We start from the raw sequence: 16027 nt of genomic DNA, 5'->3' as shown, positions 1-16027 counted from the left end.
ATTTTCCCTTTTCTCTCCTATTCTTATTTTTTCTTCTTCTCCTTTTTTTTAAACTGAATTAATTTAAATTCACTTTTGTGATGAATCTGGCTTCAATTAAGGTAAGAAACATAATAAAAACGAATGACTTAAATAAGTAAATCAAAAGTAAATAATAGCTTTCTAAACTCGAGTCCACCTTTTTTTCCCTCCATCTATTTAAGAACTTCAGCCTCTCGTCTCCACCTCCAACCTCCGACACCTCCTTTCCTTGCCATTCCTATTAAAATCTAATTTTGATCCTTTTCTTCTCATCAAAATCTAATTGTGATCCTTTTCTGCTCATCAAAATCTAATTTTGACCAAGAATTTCATTGATTCACACGATTTTGGATCTCATGGCGATCCCCCGGCGCCCTGACCTCCTCCTCCGACGCCTCTCCACCGCCACTGTCGTCTCCCATGCCCGCTCCTCCTCCGCCGCCGCCATCGCCGCGGTGGAAGAGACCCGAACCGTCCCCCAAATGCCGCACTTTGCCTACACTCCACCGTGCTACGACGGCCCGAGAGCGGCCGAAATCTTGAAGAAGCGCACCGAGTTCCTCAGCCCCTCCATGTTCTACTTCTACAAGAACCCCGTTCGTGCTCTGTTCCTTCTTTTTCCCTTTTCAACTCGGCTTTTGATTTCTCTCGATCCAAAGATGGGATTTTGATGGCCGCAGTTGAACGTGGTGGCGGGGAAGATGCAGTATCTGTTCGACGAGGACGGGCGGCGCTACCTCGACGCCTTCGCCGGCATCGCCACCGTCGGCTGCGGCCACTGCCACCCGGAGGTGGTGAACGCCATCGTCGACCAGACGCAGCGGCTGCAGCACTCTTCCGTCGTCTACCTGAACCACGTCGTCGCCGACTTCGCCGAGGCGTTGGCTTCCAAACTGCCCGGCGACCTCAAGGTCGACCAAGAAGAAAGAATCAAATCACGAACACATCCCATTATTTCCTTCTTTCAAATATAACCAAACTCTCAAGCAATTATTCAGGTCGCTTTCTTCACCAATTCCGGAACAGAAGCCAACGAGCTCGCGCTCATGATGGCTCGGCTCTACACTGGCTCCCACGATATCATATCAGTAAGAAATTCTTACCATGGAAATGCTTCTGGAACAATGGGAACCACTGCTCAATACAACTGGAAGTTTAACGTTATCCAGGTGAGAAATTTTCTCTCTGTTTCTAAAATCATTCTCTACTTAAATCGAATCGAATTCTGTTTTCCACCAGAGCGGAGTGCACCACGCAATGAACCCTGATCCCTACAGAGGAGCATTTGGATCAGACGTCGAGCAGTACGCGAGAGATATGCAGGAAGTAGTAGACTTTGGAACATCTGGTCATGTTGCAGGATTCATATCTGAAACTATACAGGTATTGTTTAATAGGGATTCTTATCATTCTTATCTTATCTTATCCTCTTCTAATTATTGATAAATCTGAAGGATGATGATGATGATGATAGTTATAGTTGTTTTTTTGGTTGGGATCATCAATCATCAGGGTGTTGGGGGAATAGTGGAGTTGGCACAAGGCTACTTGCCTGCTGTGTACAAGATCATAAAGAATGCCGGTGGACTCTGCATTGCTGATGAAGTGCAATCTGGATTTGCAAGGATTGGAAGCCATTTTTGGGGGTTTGAGGCGCATGGTGTTCTGCCTGATATTGTCACCATGGCAAAGGTGAAAAGAATATATATCGCATAACGGCGGCTACACTGACATGAAAAAACATCTTTTGTTGGTCGAAAATGTCTGATTCGTGTGGTTTTTGAGCTCACCAGGGGATTGGAAATGGGATACCTCTGGGGGCAGTGGTCACCACGCCGGAAATAGCTCAAGTCTTGACCCGTAGAAACTACTTCAACACCTTCGGGGGGAATCCTGCTTGCACCGCAGGCGGCCTGGCTGTTCTTCGAGTCATCGAGAGGGAAAAGCTTCAGGAAAACGCATTCTGTGTGGGTTCTCATCTCAAGGGCCGACTCAAATCGCTCCAAGAGAAGCATGAGAGTAATCACTCAAGAATCTACTTTGGATAATTGAACTGAGTCATCTTGTTTCTTGGGGGAATTTAGTGCTTGCCTTTTCTTGTAGTTATTGGCGATGTGAGAGGGAGGGGGTTGATGCTGGGGGTTGAGCTGGTCACTGACCGGGAAAAGAAAACTCCGGCGAGAGCTGAGATCTTACACGCGATGGATCTGATGAAAGGTGAAGCAAGATATTCTATCACATAATCCTACCTTCACTCTCCTAAAATTCAAAAACCTTGTTGCAGATATGGGAGTGTTGGTTGGCAAGGGTGGTCTTCACGGCAATGTGTTCAGAATCACACCCCCTCTGTGCTTCACCAAAGAAGATGCTGGTAACCTAAGAATTGATGATACTTTTTCTTGTTCTAATCAGTGTTTGATCTTTTAATGCTTTGCTTTTCTTCCATGATGCAGATTTCTTGGTGGAAGTGATGGACATTGCCTTGTCAAAGCTGTAAAGCTTCATCTCTTGGAAGCCGAAAGTTTTTGTGTTTCAGCACTGTTATGTATTGCTTATCTTGTGTAATTGTCGATATGCAAGAATTTTACTGCCTGTTTTAACTAAAATATGAATGTTGGTGATCACAAAAACTTCAGGAAGTCCATTTTTTGTGACAGGAATAGTTTGTTCTTTCTCCCTTTACTAGCATATTCATTTAAATCCACAGGGATTTCAATGAATAATCTAGATTAGCAGTAAATAAATTGATAGTTCTCGTAAAACCTAAGCCGTATGAATTCTAAATAACCGAAATAAGAATTCGAATAGGAAAAACAAGAACATATGAGCATGGATCTTCGTTTCATCGAGAACATGACATAAGAAAGTAAATAGCGGAATTGTCATTGTTCTTCATGTAGAACTCATCGATCCAATAATTCTACGGAAGAAGAAGAAAGAGAAAAAGGTTGGCCTTCCGGAGGAGTTAGGTCAATGGGGAAAGAAGAGGCGTCTCAAAGATAACCCTAATCCTCTGGTGACCAACCCATTATATAGTGCACATCTATTATCAACCAATCGATAATAATAGATACAGGACTATAGGTTCTACACATATGAGATCCACATCCAATAACCCGAAACCCACTAGACATAAATTAGATCACTTTAAAGGGTTCGAATCGTATTCATGTGTGCAACTTACAAATAAGCCCACCTAATAGGGATAATTATATCCAACATAAATAGCTAATACACCATATAGATTAGAGCTGTTAGACGGGCCAATCCGTGACGGGGCGGGGCGGCCCATGGCGGGCTAACCATTTGGCGAGGCGGGGCGGGCCAACCCGCCAACTTGGCGGGTTGGGAAATTTCCAACCCAACCCATTCTAAGGCAGGTTGCGGGTTTGGCGGGCCTACCCGCGGGCCCATCAAAAATTTTTAAAAAAATTAAAAAATATTTCATATCTTCAACATTTTACTTCGAAAAAGTTTTCTAGAATTAAATGTATACATAAACATGTATTTTAAATATAAATGAACACAAATGAGTACTTATATTGAATGAAAAGTACTATTTTTATTTCAAAATTATAACAAAGAAAGATAATAAATTGGCCTAAAACTTAGCGTACATATATTTTTCAACCCGCGGGTTAACCCAAGCCCGAGCGGGCCGACCCGCGCGGGTCGCGGGCCTAGGCGGGTCGGCCCACGACAGACTTGGGTTGATAAAATTCCAACCCAACCCGCTTAAATTGTTTGGCGGGGCGGGCCAACCCGACGGACCCAACCCAAATTGACGGCTCTAATATAGATGCAGGCTGTTTGTCATAACAAATGATGAATAATAACATCAAAACTAGAGTGCCATGGTATATCGTATTGTTGTTCTACGGTCAACCCGTTGCGGGGCGGGTTGTCAAGTGGCGGGTTGGCCATTTGACGAGATGGGACGGGACGGGCCGATCCGTCATCTTGGCGGGTTAATAAATTCTCAACCCAATACAAAGTAGATTGCAAATTAGATGGACCAACTGATGAGCCAATTAAAATTTTAAAAATTAAATAAATAAGTTGCATAACTTCAACATTTTACTTCAAAAATATTTCATAAATCAAATATATCATGTATTTTAAATGTAAATGGACATAAACGTGTATTCATATTTGATGAAAAGTACTATTTTTATTTCAAAATTATTATAAAGAAAGATAATAAATTGACATAAAACTTAATTTATATGTATTTTTCAACCCGCGAGCTAACTCAAATCCATGGCAGACCGACCCGTGCGGATTGCAGGCTTAGGCAGGTCGACCTATGACAAGTTTGGATTAATAAAATTGCAACCTAATCTACCTAAATTATTTGATATAAAATAGGTCAATCTGACGAGACCAACTCAAATTAACGACCAAGTAATCATGTCTATGTCAATAATGTCCTCACAAGTGTACTATATAACTCATACCATGTAGTTAAAACTGTCTATTCATATTTCTTTAAAGCCCAATCAAAAGAATGGTACATGCAACTAATCATAAGATCCACTTGAAGATGAGGTGGGATGCTCTGGTCGGTAATTTACGGATCAAAGAATGATCCACTACTTGTGATTGATTATGATGGATCTCATCTATTTAAATGATGGGATCCATTAAAATAGATCAATCCATAAAGTGGACCATCCTCTAGTCCGTAAATTGCGGACCAGAGGATCCGTGTTCCTTGAGGATACAAGTGTCATGTTATTGACATCGGCGAATACCTTCTGGTCAATCCCGTGAGAGCCATTTTAGATCGAGGAGGAGCACCATTGACATCGACGAATACCTTCTGGTCGATCCCTCGATGAACACCCAAATCCTATATGATCGTTCTTGTCGAGATTGAGGAGGAGCTACATCAGCATCAACGAATACCACTAGCCCGATTCTCCTGCTGAACACTCAAATACCGATGGACTGTTCTTGTCGAGATCAAGGAGGAGCTACCATCAGCATCGACGAATACCTCTGCCCGATCCCCCGGCTGAACATCCAAATTTCACGGGGGTCATTCTTGTCGAGATCGATGAGGGGTTTGTCATTAATTGTTACAGTTTCAATCCAATGAATTAACGATCATCTATTGTCACTAATTACCAGCAATTTCAATTAAATGAATTAATAGTCATTTATTGTCATTAACCAAAATTAATTCATTCATTTCACATAAGCAGTAAAAATGTGATAAGATATTCGTTCATTTGTTTGGGTAAATCTTATCTCAATCCGTTGACATTCGATATGTGTGGGTAATGCTCGCACAGGAGTCAATTTAGTTAGTACAATCTGCATTATGAATTTATACCTCTTATGTACCTATACATGAAAAAGAGTCTTTCCTCATATATATATATATTCACAACATCAATATATATGTCATAATTTAAATGAACAATAAAATCTATAAACTTCTAATATAAAATTAAAATTTATGAAGTCTCTTTTTCTCCACCTCTTTATTCTATTTATATTTTCAACCGTAGATTGAACTATTGTTTGATGGCAAATTATAAGGATTAATATAGGAAAGTAATATGTATAGGAAATTTGATTACCACCAAATAAAGTACATCAGGAGGTCGTTGCTGCCGTTAAGTGGCCGATGCTTCTGCAAACTACAAAGTACTCTCAGGAAGCTGGAGATCAAAGCACAGTTGGACGATACTTCTGCAAACTAGAGAAGAGTCACCGGAAGCAAATGTTGCAAACTAGACTTCCGTGTTTTCAGTTAAAAAATATTCTATCTGAATTAAACGCTTCATTCAATTAACTAAACTCTCTTCCCTTCATTTTTTTATATGGAAGCTTACTACTCAAACTTAATTAAGGCCATTAAATTCATTAATCTCTTTTGTATTCCTTTTTGCGGTCTCAATTTTATATGCAGAAGTTTAATTTATCTGGATCATTATTAAATTTGTCAATCTCTGATTCATATTTTGCCTCACAGCTTCTTAGTGTCATTTTTCAGCTTATTATTTGTAGAAGCTGGCTAAATAAGAGTTACTTAAAAATAGTTAATTTGCATAACAATATGACGAGTAATTAATGACCCGCAATACTTATTGAGTAATTTCATGCATATTCTATTGAAAATTAAAGAAATCCACACCTATGAGTAATTTCATACTTAGTGAAATTTGATATCTAGTGGACTGTTTTAACCACCAGACAAGATAATGAAACAGACAACTTTGATTCAGGTAATGACAACAATTGCAGTAACTCACGAGATTCAGGAATTTCAGGAAATACAATCTGAAACCAGCAACATTCGTGATGTGGCATCATTGTTGCCGTTGCCTCTTGATTCGCTCAAGTGCTCCTAGATGAGTACTGTCTGTGTTATCTTTAGCTTCGGCTTCGTGGTCAGCATCCAAGGCACGCTTGTTTGCCAAATCTCCGAACACAGAAGCAGGAACATCCTTCTGAGAAATTTCAATTTTCTCGTCATCTGAATCACTCTCCTCAGGCAACTCAATATCTTCACTGTTAGCAGTCACTTGCCTAACACCATCTGACTGTGATTCAGATCCAGCACTGACAAAGCTCACTGTCCGGATACCATCCTTAGAAGGCAAATTGTTGGTTGCAGGAGCCAACTGCCTTTCTAGAGCAGCCATTTCATCCTCTGGGACCCCTGCACGCTTCAGTGTGTTCACAGCTTCCTCCACGTTCATATTTTGATCTTTTTGCATCAAGTACTCAGGCAGGATGACATGTGTCTGTCAGAGACAGTGTTAAGTCAGAAACCGTATAAACTACATATCTACCAGCTCAGACTCGACAACAGAAATTAGAAGTTACCTGGCTGTAGCTCGCAGAAACACTACGACCTATACGAAGCATTTCCCTGAAAGTGTCCTCATTACCATGCTGAATCTCAAAATCTTTCCATTTTTTCCAGAAATCTGGATCAGAAAGTGGATCTGCAAACTGTGATGCAAAAACATAGATGGCCCGTGCACGATCTATTTCTCCAAGGTTCTTTTCCAATTCAGCATACTTCAAGCACATTTTCTTGGCGTCATTATCATGCAGACCAGATTCAATGGCTTGCTGAAGAAGAAGCAATATGAAGTTAAGCAAAGATGCAATATTGAATAAGAAGACAACACGAATTAAAGGATCTATTTTAAACACAAAAGCATGGTGGCACAACGAAAACTATTCTCAATTATCATATGACATACTATAATATTAACATTCTAATATAACCTATGTTAATTAGGTTAGTTAAGTATATCCAAGCTAAAGTGTAGGGATACCAAAAAATTTACGCTGTAGTAGGTAGGTTATCAACCGGCTCCTATATTGTACTGTTAGAAGTACCCTTGCTGGATAATGTGTTAGTTCTCAATCAAAGATACTACCTTTGGATTTGAGAATTGTTCTGCATTTAGCAAGTTCTTAACTTATGATCGCCATGAATTATTTACGCTCCTAGAGAGGAACAATGATAACAAAGCAAAGAATTGACCAATATCTCACATTGAATGCCTCAATTAACAGCTGCAGATAAATCTTGTTAAGATTCAACAGGAAGAGACAAACAAAAAAAAAACCAACCTGGTATATCTCCCTAGTTTTTGGAACACCGAATATTGAAGCTGCTCTAGCTATATAAATCTCATACATGCTCAATTTCTCACTGTCAGGGACAGTCTTCACTGCTTGATCATAGACCTTCATTGCACGCTTCGCAAGACCATACTCTTCCTCCAGTCTTGCATATTGAAGGAATATTGGCTTTACCTCATTTTCAGGTGCCTGACCATGACATAGAAACTCATTAATTAGCCTCTACTGTTAAGGCAATAGAACTATATTCATTCTTTTTTCCCCTAAAGAATCAATACAATCATGCCATAATCTGAAATAGTCTATTCTAGTGAAAAAAAAAAGTTTATAAAGGGCTAATATTAGAGTAGACTAATATCACATGACTAAATATTAATCAAACATAATCGGTATCCAATTGTGAAATATGTTCTTATAGACAGTAAATGTAAAATGTTGGACTGAGCAAAGTTTCCTAAACTGAGTACTGCAATGAAGATAAATAAAGCTGATGTAGAATATTAGAACAAAAAAACTAATGACTTTGATGCATCATTGAGCACATATCAGGATTGTACTTTTTCTATTCACCAGAGACAAAAATGGAGAACTGATGTTTTGGAACCTCAATGGCTCAATTATCCAACGACTCCCAACCCACACCCACACAAAGAATATATACTACTTTAGTTGTTATAAGTAACTGAAAACAAACTAGCAAAGACCCGCTAATTGAAGGTTTACAAAAACAAATCATAAAACATGTAAAATCAGAGGACTGGAGCCAAAAGATGATTTCAAAACCAAGACACAAACTTATGTGCATCAAACAAGCATTGACTGAGAAGCCAACATACTATTCATCCACTATCATCCTTTTAGAGCGATTGATAGAAAACATCCTGATTTAATTCATCATAAACACCGAGAGTTAATTAACCAAACTAACAAAAACTTATTGATCTCATATTGACATAAAACTAAACATGCACACTTGAGTGAATCCATCAAAAGCCAACAGTTAAAACTTGATCAATACCTGCTCAATAGCATGTTCAAACAACTCTCTTACACGCTCCAACTTTGTCTTTCCATATCTCTTAACAAACTTGGAGAGGTAGGTGACCCATATATCTTTAACATGTGGGTATTTAAATATCTTCACACCTCTCTCATAAACCTTGAATGCATCTTCAAAGTATTTGTTCTCCTGAAAGGTCAAAGCAAAACAAATTTGAGAATGAAAGAATTTTCATCAAGAAGAAGCGAAACATCACAAGAATATCACTTGTTTCTTACCTCAAGAAAGAATGCATAATTTAGGATAATTTGTGGAGTTGCTATTCGCAGATCAAGTATACGCTCATAAACTATTCGAGTCGACTCCAACATCCCAAGGCTCTCCTCCAAATCCACATAAAAGCTCCACAGCCTCAATGATTTGTGTAGCTTCATCTGTACAGGCTCATTACCATCAGCAGCAACTGCAAAAAGACAATGTGTTGAAAACCAATTAGCATCCTTTTGGTTCATTTGTAGGCTAGCAATACTATCATGTTAGCATACAATCATGATACAGGTAGAAAACAACTTCAAATTGAGCACAATGCTGATGGATCTTGTTTTAGCTTGACTTCTTAAGGTATCTAAGTCCAAGAAGGATAAAGTTTTGTTTCCCAAGTTTCATCCAGATTCTAAAGTTATCTGGATTTGAGATAAGTATTAAGCAATAAAAAAAAAAGGAGAAGAAAAACTTAATACCTTATCACAACAGTTTGGGTAACGTTTAAATTACACATTTTTACATAATTTTCTAGCTTACATGGGATTACTAGATAATGATCCAATAACTTTAAATTCAACTGTTCATGTTGGTCCACTGGTGACCTGCTGTCATTACTAGGCTGATTATCTCATGTAATTGCAAATTTTTTATAAGCATAAAAAAAATATGCTGTTTCCAACATAAATCCAAGCACAAGTGCTTCACGGTCTAGTAGGTAATGTAAATAAAGATAATTCTTCATCTTAACAGGACTATTATGGGTCACAAAACAACAAAAACTAAATAAATTTAGTACCTCTGCGCTTGACTTCAACTGAGGGCTCTGCAGTGGCCTTCCGCATTAGCTCAATGGCTGTTCTGAACTCCTTGTGTCTCAGCTCCATTTCAGCATATTCACACCAGACAGTTGCTAGATGGTCCACTGCCTTGTAATTGACATTGACAGCCTTCTCAAAAATATCCCTAGCATTCTTGAGATCATTGTGGCTCTCATATAATCGGGCAAAGGCAACCCAAAGTGTGTGAGGCTTCCCCACTGCCTTCAACGGATCAATTGTTCTCACTGCCTCTGTGTAAGTGAAAACCTGTTTTGCTGGATCATTCTCAAAAATTTTAACTCGCCTGCACAACAAAAAAATAAACAAATAAATAAAAAGATTCAGTAACCTAAATGGACTAAAATAATAATCAAAAGAAGAACAAATTGCTATATAGCCAACTTGCCTATGCCACTGTTCCACATTGTGAGGATTTTGTCGTAAGAGCACACTGTTAAGGAGCTCTGGCCGACGGGAGAGAAGATTCTCAAACCTCTCCATCCTTAAATCTGTATCATTGTCATCATTTAACCAAAAGCCATGGAGGAACTTCTTGCTCAGCTTTGATAAATCAACCTTCCTTTCATCTTCCTCCCCTTCCCCATCCTCCTTCTCCTCCTCAGCTGTCTCCATCTTTGCTTCAAGTGCACTCTGTTCAAACTGTGCATAACTTTCAAAGATCACACTGAAATCCCTAACTGTTGTCACAATCTGAACGCCCTCCTCAAAGATGTCCCTCGCCTTCTCATACAATCCCCTGCGGACATAGTAATCCGCAAGGGACGTCCATAGTCGCCCAACCTCATCCGTGTACCGCCGGATGCCACCTCGTATTATGGCGTCAACATTAAGGCCGGACACCTCAGTGGCATGGTGAGTGAGGAGGTCGCAAAGCTCAAGCCATAGCTGATGCCGTGTCTTACCCTTGATGGAACGGAAGCTGTTGTCATTAAGTACACCAGCAAGCCGCTCTGCGGCTTCCTGCCAGCGCTTCGAGGCCATAAGAAAATTGATGAAATCTTCGATGTGGGAAAGATCGAACAAGAGGTACCGGCGGAAGACGCGTAGGGAGGTCTCCACGGGAACACCGGGGAGGGAGACAAGAGTGAGGTAGGGCTCCCAGATGCGATCGTGCTGGGTGACAGGGAGGGAGCGGAGGGCACGATCGAAGGTCCGACGAGCGCGGGTGAGGAGTCGCTGCTCGGAGAGGGAGGCGAGATACATGAGCCAGACGCGGGGCATCTTGTGCATCGTCACGAGGGCGCTCTCAAAGGTGTTGTTGAGAGAATCGAAGGCCGGGTCGTTGACGGGGCGGCCGCGGACGGCTTCGAGGCGCTCGCGGAGGTACGCATGCCACAGTTTGTAGCTTCCAGGTAAGGCCTTGAGCGCGCGTTCGTAAATGACGGCCCGGCGCCGGAAGGGAGAAGAAATCGCCGTTTGAGTAGCCACCGACATTGGGAGAACGCCGATGAACGAGAACAAAGAACGCGAAGACGAACGAGGAATCTTCTGACGTCGGGCAGGATGCTGATCTTCTGACGCAGGAGATGTCGAAAAAGTAATACTTTTAAAAAAATAATTATTTATATAGAGTACAAAAGAAAAAAAAAATCCTTACAATTTTAAAAAATCTTAAACGGAATCTATAAAATAGAAATTATGAAAACTAGCTTAATACTAAAAATATCTCAAGTATTAAAAAAATTTAAAATTATTAAAAATAGTAATAAAAATCTTAGGGTAGGGTGTGCGATTTGCACCTTTTCCATTTTTATATTTTAGAAAACATGTATTTTCTAGAAAATAAAAAATAATTTTTAGATTTTTCTATTTTTCTAAAAAATGATATTTATTTTTTAAAAGAATGGGTATGAAAAATATAAATCAAATACTATTTTTCATAAATATACGTTTTTCATAAAATGAAAATGAAAAACACACAAACTAAAAAAAACACACCTTTAGATTCTTCCGGATTAAAAAAAAATTATCCTCAAATTTAAAATAATACTTCTATAAAAAAAACTCCTCCGGGATCAACAAATCTTCGGATCAATAAATTTTTGAATAACAATTGTTGGAATGACCATGAAACTTTGAATACTCGTCGAGTATCCAAGTTATTATCTTAATGTGAAATCCAACATACGCAGATTGATTAGCCAAGTAATGCTGACCATGATTATTTTCTCTGGAGCATTTTAAAAGACCAGCATTAAGAAGCACAAGCACAAGTGAAATCCATGCATTATTCCTGAGTAAATCCAAACTCTGTATCGGTGAAATTTCTAACTGCTTAGAATGAATCTGAGTAAGAATATTATAAATGACTCCAAAAAATATCAACATCCTCGTCAATATCAGTTCCTTCAATCACCATAATATGACCAAAACTCAGGAAGGATTTAAAATCTGCCACAACGAGAATCTGGGAAATTTATTGAGACCACATCCCAATAAAGTGAAAACATATAACGTTCAAAGAGTAATTGTTCTGATGTTTCCGATAATTTGCCTTTCAAAAAATCAAGAATCCATGTGAATTTAGAGATCAGTTGGGTCCAGTTCAGCGATTGATTTCACCGTGTCTGTACAAGCAGTGCCCCAGTCTTTTACATTGGAATGATTGATCCCACCGATCTCGAGTGAATCCTAACATCTCAATGTGAGAGGTGGAGGCATTGTCTACATAAGTAGGATTTAACTAACCCAATTTAACGACAAATGTTCTTAGATAATGTTTATTATCAGATGAGATCCTTTGACCCTATTTCTCATGTATCTGTGCCCCACTCAAGATCAAATGATTGCATCATCATTCCAAATTTATTGTTTACTAATAAAGTATTTTTTTTAAAAAATATATATATATATTTCTTAAAATTTGAGAAAATCCCATAAATAATAATTTTTAAATTAACAGAATACTTCTAAATTTAATTTTCTAAAATTATTTTAGAAACTTTTCAAAAGTAATTTTTATAACAATTTAAGAAACTTCCAAAAAATAATTTTTTTTAATAATTCTAGAAAAATCTCAAAATTAATTACAACACTAATTACGAACCGTAAAATAATTTTATGATCATATCAATACACGATCAGGCTCTGATACCACTGATGGATATGTCTATTGCGTGGTGTGCTAAAAATACATTTCGTAAACATGCACAACGGATGACTTAACGATAAATAAATTAATTTATTGTATCACACACATCACACGCATGTAAGATATAATCATACAGAGAAGAACATAAAATAAAATAAAATTGAATAATAATTATTCTAAGTATACTTTACAGATGACCTGTAATGAGAATGACATCAACCTTTTGCGACGTTATCAAATCTCACCTCTATCAACATCTACGTCAAGTTCTTCAAGACAACTCCAAAAGAACAAACTTTACCTTCGGAAGGAACTAGCCACAAGCGAAGGAGAATGATCAAATAGGAAGAAGAAGCAAAAGGAAGACCTTCTTCCTTTGGGTGGCTCACAGCAACAACATGAGACCCTCTTGTTGTGGTCGGTAGCAAGAGAGAGGTAGAGGGAGAGAGGTATTGAGTTTAGATTTTCAAAATCTAATCAAGCCAATAGTGAATTGTGTATTAATTCTCTCTTAATCATATCAACATATAGTCATCTTTAATGAGTTGGATTAGAAAGCCCAAATCTAACCTATTATGCCTTAACAAAAAATTAGCTCATTAACCCTTGGTTTGGTTCACAACTAAATCAAGTTGGTTCATGGCTAAATCAAATAGGGTTCAACTCTTCTATAAGAGATGTGGTTCATCCGCGCTTCCATTCCGACAAATATTTATATATATGTCCCATGTATGGTCCAACTACATATTTATCTTTTGATCTGAGAATCTTATTTTCTAACTTATTTTATGTCTTTTAAAAATTCGTAGTGCGTATGACTGAATAGGTTCCCGGTTTATCTTGGTCGTCCATAATTAACTTCTTAATTATGGAACGATCATGAGTGACACCTAGTAGTACATCATGATCCCCAATTAGTCAGAAAATAACAATTGATCTCAGAACTAATACTGAACCCTGCAGTAGCTACAGTGAGTCATGTCTCATTCCTTTCATTCATCTTATATCTACTTGGTACATGACATGGTCTATGTGTTTGCTCTCAGTAGGTTGATTACGTCACATCTAGCCCAAGTAATATTTTCTCGTTCTACGGATTCAAATTACTCACACATGTATACAAGAGTCACATACTCTTAACATGTGATGCTTTAGCCAAAGACTTTGAATAATAATCTTAATGAGTGGCCATAAAGTATACGTCTCCCCGTAAAGAGTGATGAATCCTTCGTGTGCTATTCAGACACCTTTGAATATTTCTACTTATATTCAATCATCTCGTGTCCATACTTCCAAGGAGATGCTTGATTAAGATATCAAAGTATAAGTCTTCACGACCAAGATGACTTGTATACCTCAAGTCGAAGGAAACTTACACTCGAGTTGCAATAAAAACTTTACAGACATATCCATATTTGTAGAGAACCATATGAAGTCTTACAAGAAGTTACTCCAATGAACTAGTTACCATAACTAGTATCCACGTTTAACTCTCGACATCCCAATATCTCCAACTAGTAAGAAACAATTGTTTGACCGAATCAAGGAGTATAACCCGTACTAGTTTTATAGAATTGATGATGTCTGAATGCACGAATTCAACGATTAGGGAAATTTCAATACGTTCATAATTATATATGTAGAGATAATCACAAGTTGTAATTTAATTACAAATTCTCTTATGGTATGAATTATATTGCGGACATTGAGTAAATGATTTTAAGATTATTTAAACATATAATATTCACTCAAATAATAACTCTATATTTATTAAATAAATAGTAAAAATCATAAAGCGGTTGCTTTAGGACATCCCTCAAAATTTAATAATATCAACGACAATATAGCAGCAAAGAATCCATTAATAAGAGTTTTTGACCAACTTGTATTTCCCCCCTACATACTGCAAAGTTAAACAAAACCAAAAGCTATCAAATTACATCATCGTAAAGTTTGTTTGCCTCCACTATTTGAGATTTGCTATGTAATCTATAAAGGTAAATATATAGTACAAGTGGGTGAGGAAAACACTCCTAAATGTCCAGCCAAAAATTATCAAACTGTCCTACCCCTCTTGAACCTTCAAATTTGTACCCAGCAGAGTTACCATATCTCACTTGCTGTTGAAACCGTGGAACAGATACAATTTGATCTGAGATCTCTTTTGCATCCCAAGAAAGTCACCTATCTGCTTCAGATTAGATGACAGTGGTTGCATGCAAGACTGCTGAATACATTACTGCCTGGAATGCCATCTTTGGCAAGATAATGCGATATAACAGGTGGTGCTTCTCTGTACTTCAACAAAATTGAAGTAGTCTCTGGGTATGATGAAAATTCAATCCGAACCTTTTTGCCATCTAGAAACCAAAAGTTAAAGGTTCATTTGGCCTGTACCACCATTATATAGAAACTACTTGGCAAGCATCCTTGAAGCTATTGGAACAAGTCATATTTTTTGGAAGAACTATCTGTCTGTGGCAATGAAGGTTGTGGATTACTTTAATATGAACAAGAGCCAGATTTCTGTGAAGATGTGGGGCTAAGAAACAAGTTCTAACAGTCAGATTTTATATAATAATTTGTTTATATGTTTAGTGTATTTTAGTCTTTTCCATTTCAATTAATGGTTCAGGGTTCTTAATCTAGATATATAATCCTTTGTACTCTAAATTTCTAAAACACTTTTGATTCAATAATACGGCGAACTTTTTTCTCTTCTCAATGTTTACATGGTGTTAGAGTCTTCATCTTCATGACTTTAATAGGTTGATTGAAAAACTGTTAATTTGATTCACAACCTTTATCTTCTTGTTCTGAGCTTTTAATTGAGTTTCTTTTATTTTTACATCAACTTGGTTTTGTTTATCTTTTGGTTATTTGTGAGTACTATTCGTTCTATTATTATAAGTGATTGTATAGATGATTCGCTTCAATCGATTAGTGTCAAATTGAACGAAAAAAATTATTCGTATTAAGGATATGTTATGAAATATTTCTTGTGAAGAAAATCTATGTGGAGATATGTTTCAGATGTGTGAGTTAAACTTATAGACAACAACGCTACTAATTATGCAAAGTTGTGGAATAGTTGGGAGGTTGATAATACGAAGATTATTACATGGATCAATAATTATGTTACACACTTTATTGGTGCTCAATTGGCCAAGTATAAGACTGTCAAAGAGGTTTGGGATC

The 16027-nt window shown here is 37.8% G+C and overlaps 2 protein-coding genes across 2 annotated transcripts; one reads left to right on the top strand and one right to left on the bottom strand.

Moving 5' to 3' along the window:
- The first annotated feature begins 237 nt into the window (after window positions 1–237).
- LOC121999202 (alanine--glyoxylate aminotransferase 2 homolog 3, mitochondrial-like) lies at window positions 238–2655 on the top strand. The gene is made up of 9 exons (XM_042553915.1): window positions 238–617; window positions 702–932; window positions 1020–1190; window positions 1261–1404; window positions 1534–1713; window positions 1815–2040; window positions 2125–2238; window positions 2306–2392; window positions 2475–2655. Exons 1-9 carry the CDS (start codon window positions 378–380, stop codon window positions 2516–2518), a joined length of 1437 nt encoding a protein of 478 aa, XP_042409849.1. The 5' UTR covers window positions 238–377; the 3' UTR covers window positions 2519–2655.
- A 3511-nt stretch (window positions 2656–6166) lies between these two features.
- Window positions 6167–11248, bottom strand: LOC122016169 (pre-mRNA-splicing factor SYF1-like). Its single transcript, XM_042573396.1, has 7 exons — window positions 10124–11248; window positions 9696–10021; window positions 8914–9098; window positions 8654–8824; window positions 7624–7824; window positions 6862–7113; window positions 6167–6779 (listed from the first exon to the last, which is right to left on the bottom strand). Exons 1-7 carry the CDS (start codon window positions 11170–11172, stop codon window positions 6342–6344), a joined length of 2622 nt encoding a protein of 873 aa, XP_042429330.1. The 5' UTR covers window positions 11173–11248; the 3' UTR covers window positions 6167–6341.
- Window positions 11249–16027: the final 4779 nt, after the last annotated feature.

The sequence above is a fragment of the Zingiber officinale genome, chromosome 1A (assembly GCF_018446385.1).
Source record: "Zingiber officinale cultivar Zhangliang chromosome 1A, Zo_v1.1, whole genome shotgun sequence".
NCBI lineage: Eukaryota > Viridiplantae > Streptophyta > Magnoliopsida > Zingiberales > Zingiberaceae > Zingiber > Zingiber officinale.
Note: the sequence above shows the minus strand (reverse complement) of the source record. Positions and strands in the feature narration are given on the sequence as shown.

What these genes read in the sequence shown, in the direction of transcription:
- LOC121999202 (XM_042553915.1), top strand. Translation starts at nt 378, where the DNA reads ATGGCGATCCCCCGGCGCCCTGACCTCCTCCTCCGACGCCTCTCCACC. An exon ending in GCTCCAAGAGAAGCATGAGA is followed by an intron (nt 2,041 to 2,124) that starts GTAATCACTCAA and finishes CTTTTCTTGTAG; the next exon opens with TTATTGGCGATGTGAGAGGG. An exon ending in CGCGATGGATCTGATGAAAG is followed by an intron (nt 2,239 to 2,305) that starts GTGAAGCAAGAT and finishes ACCTTGTTGCAG; the next exon opens with ATATGGGAGTGTTGGTTGGC.
- LOC122016169 (XM_042573396.1), bottom strand. Translation starts at nt 11,172, where the DNA reads ATGTCGGTGGCTACTCAAACGGCGATTTCTTCTCCCTTCCGGCGCCGG. An exon ending in AATGTGGAACAGTGGCATAG is followed by an intron (nt 10,022 to 10,123) that starts GCAAGTTGGCTA and finishes TTTGTTGTGCAG; the next exon opens with GCGAGTTAAAATTTTTGAGA. An exon ending in AAACTAGGGAGATATACCAG is followed by an intron (nt 7,114 to 7,623) that starts GTTGGTTTTTTT and finishes CTTCTTCTTCAG; the next exon opens with CAAGCCATTGAATCTGGTCT.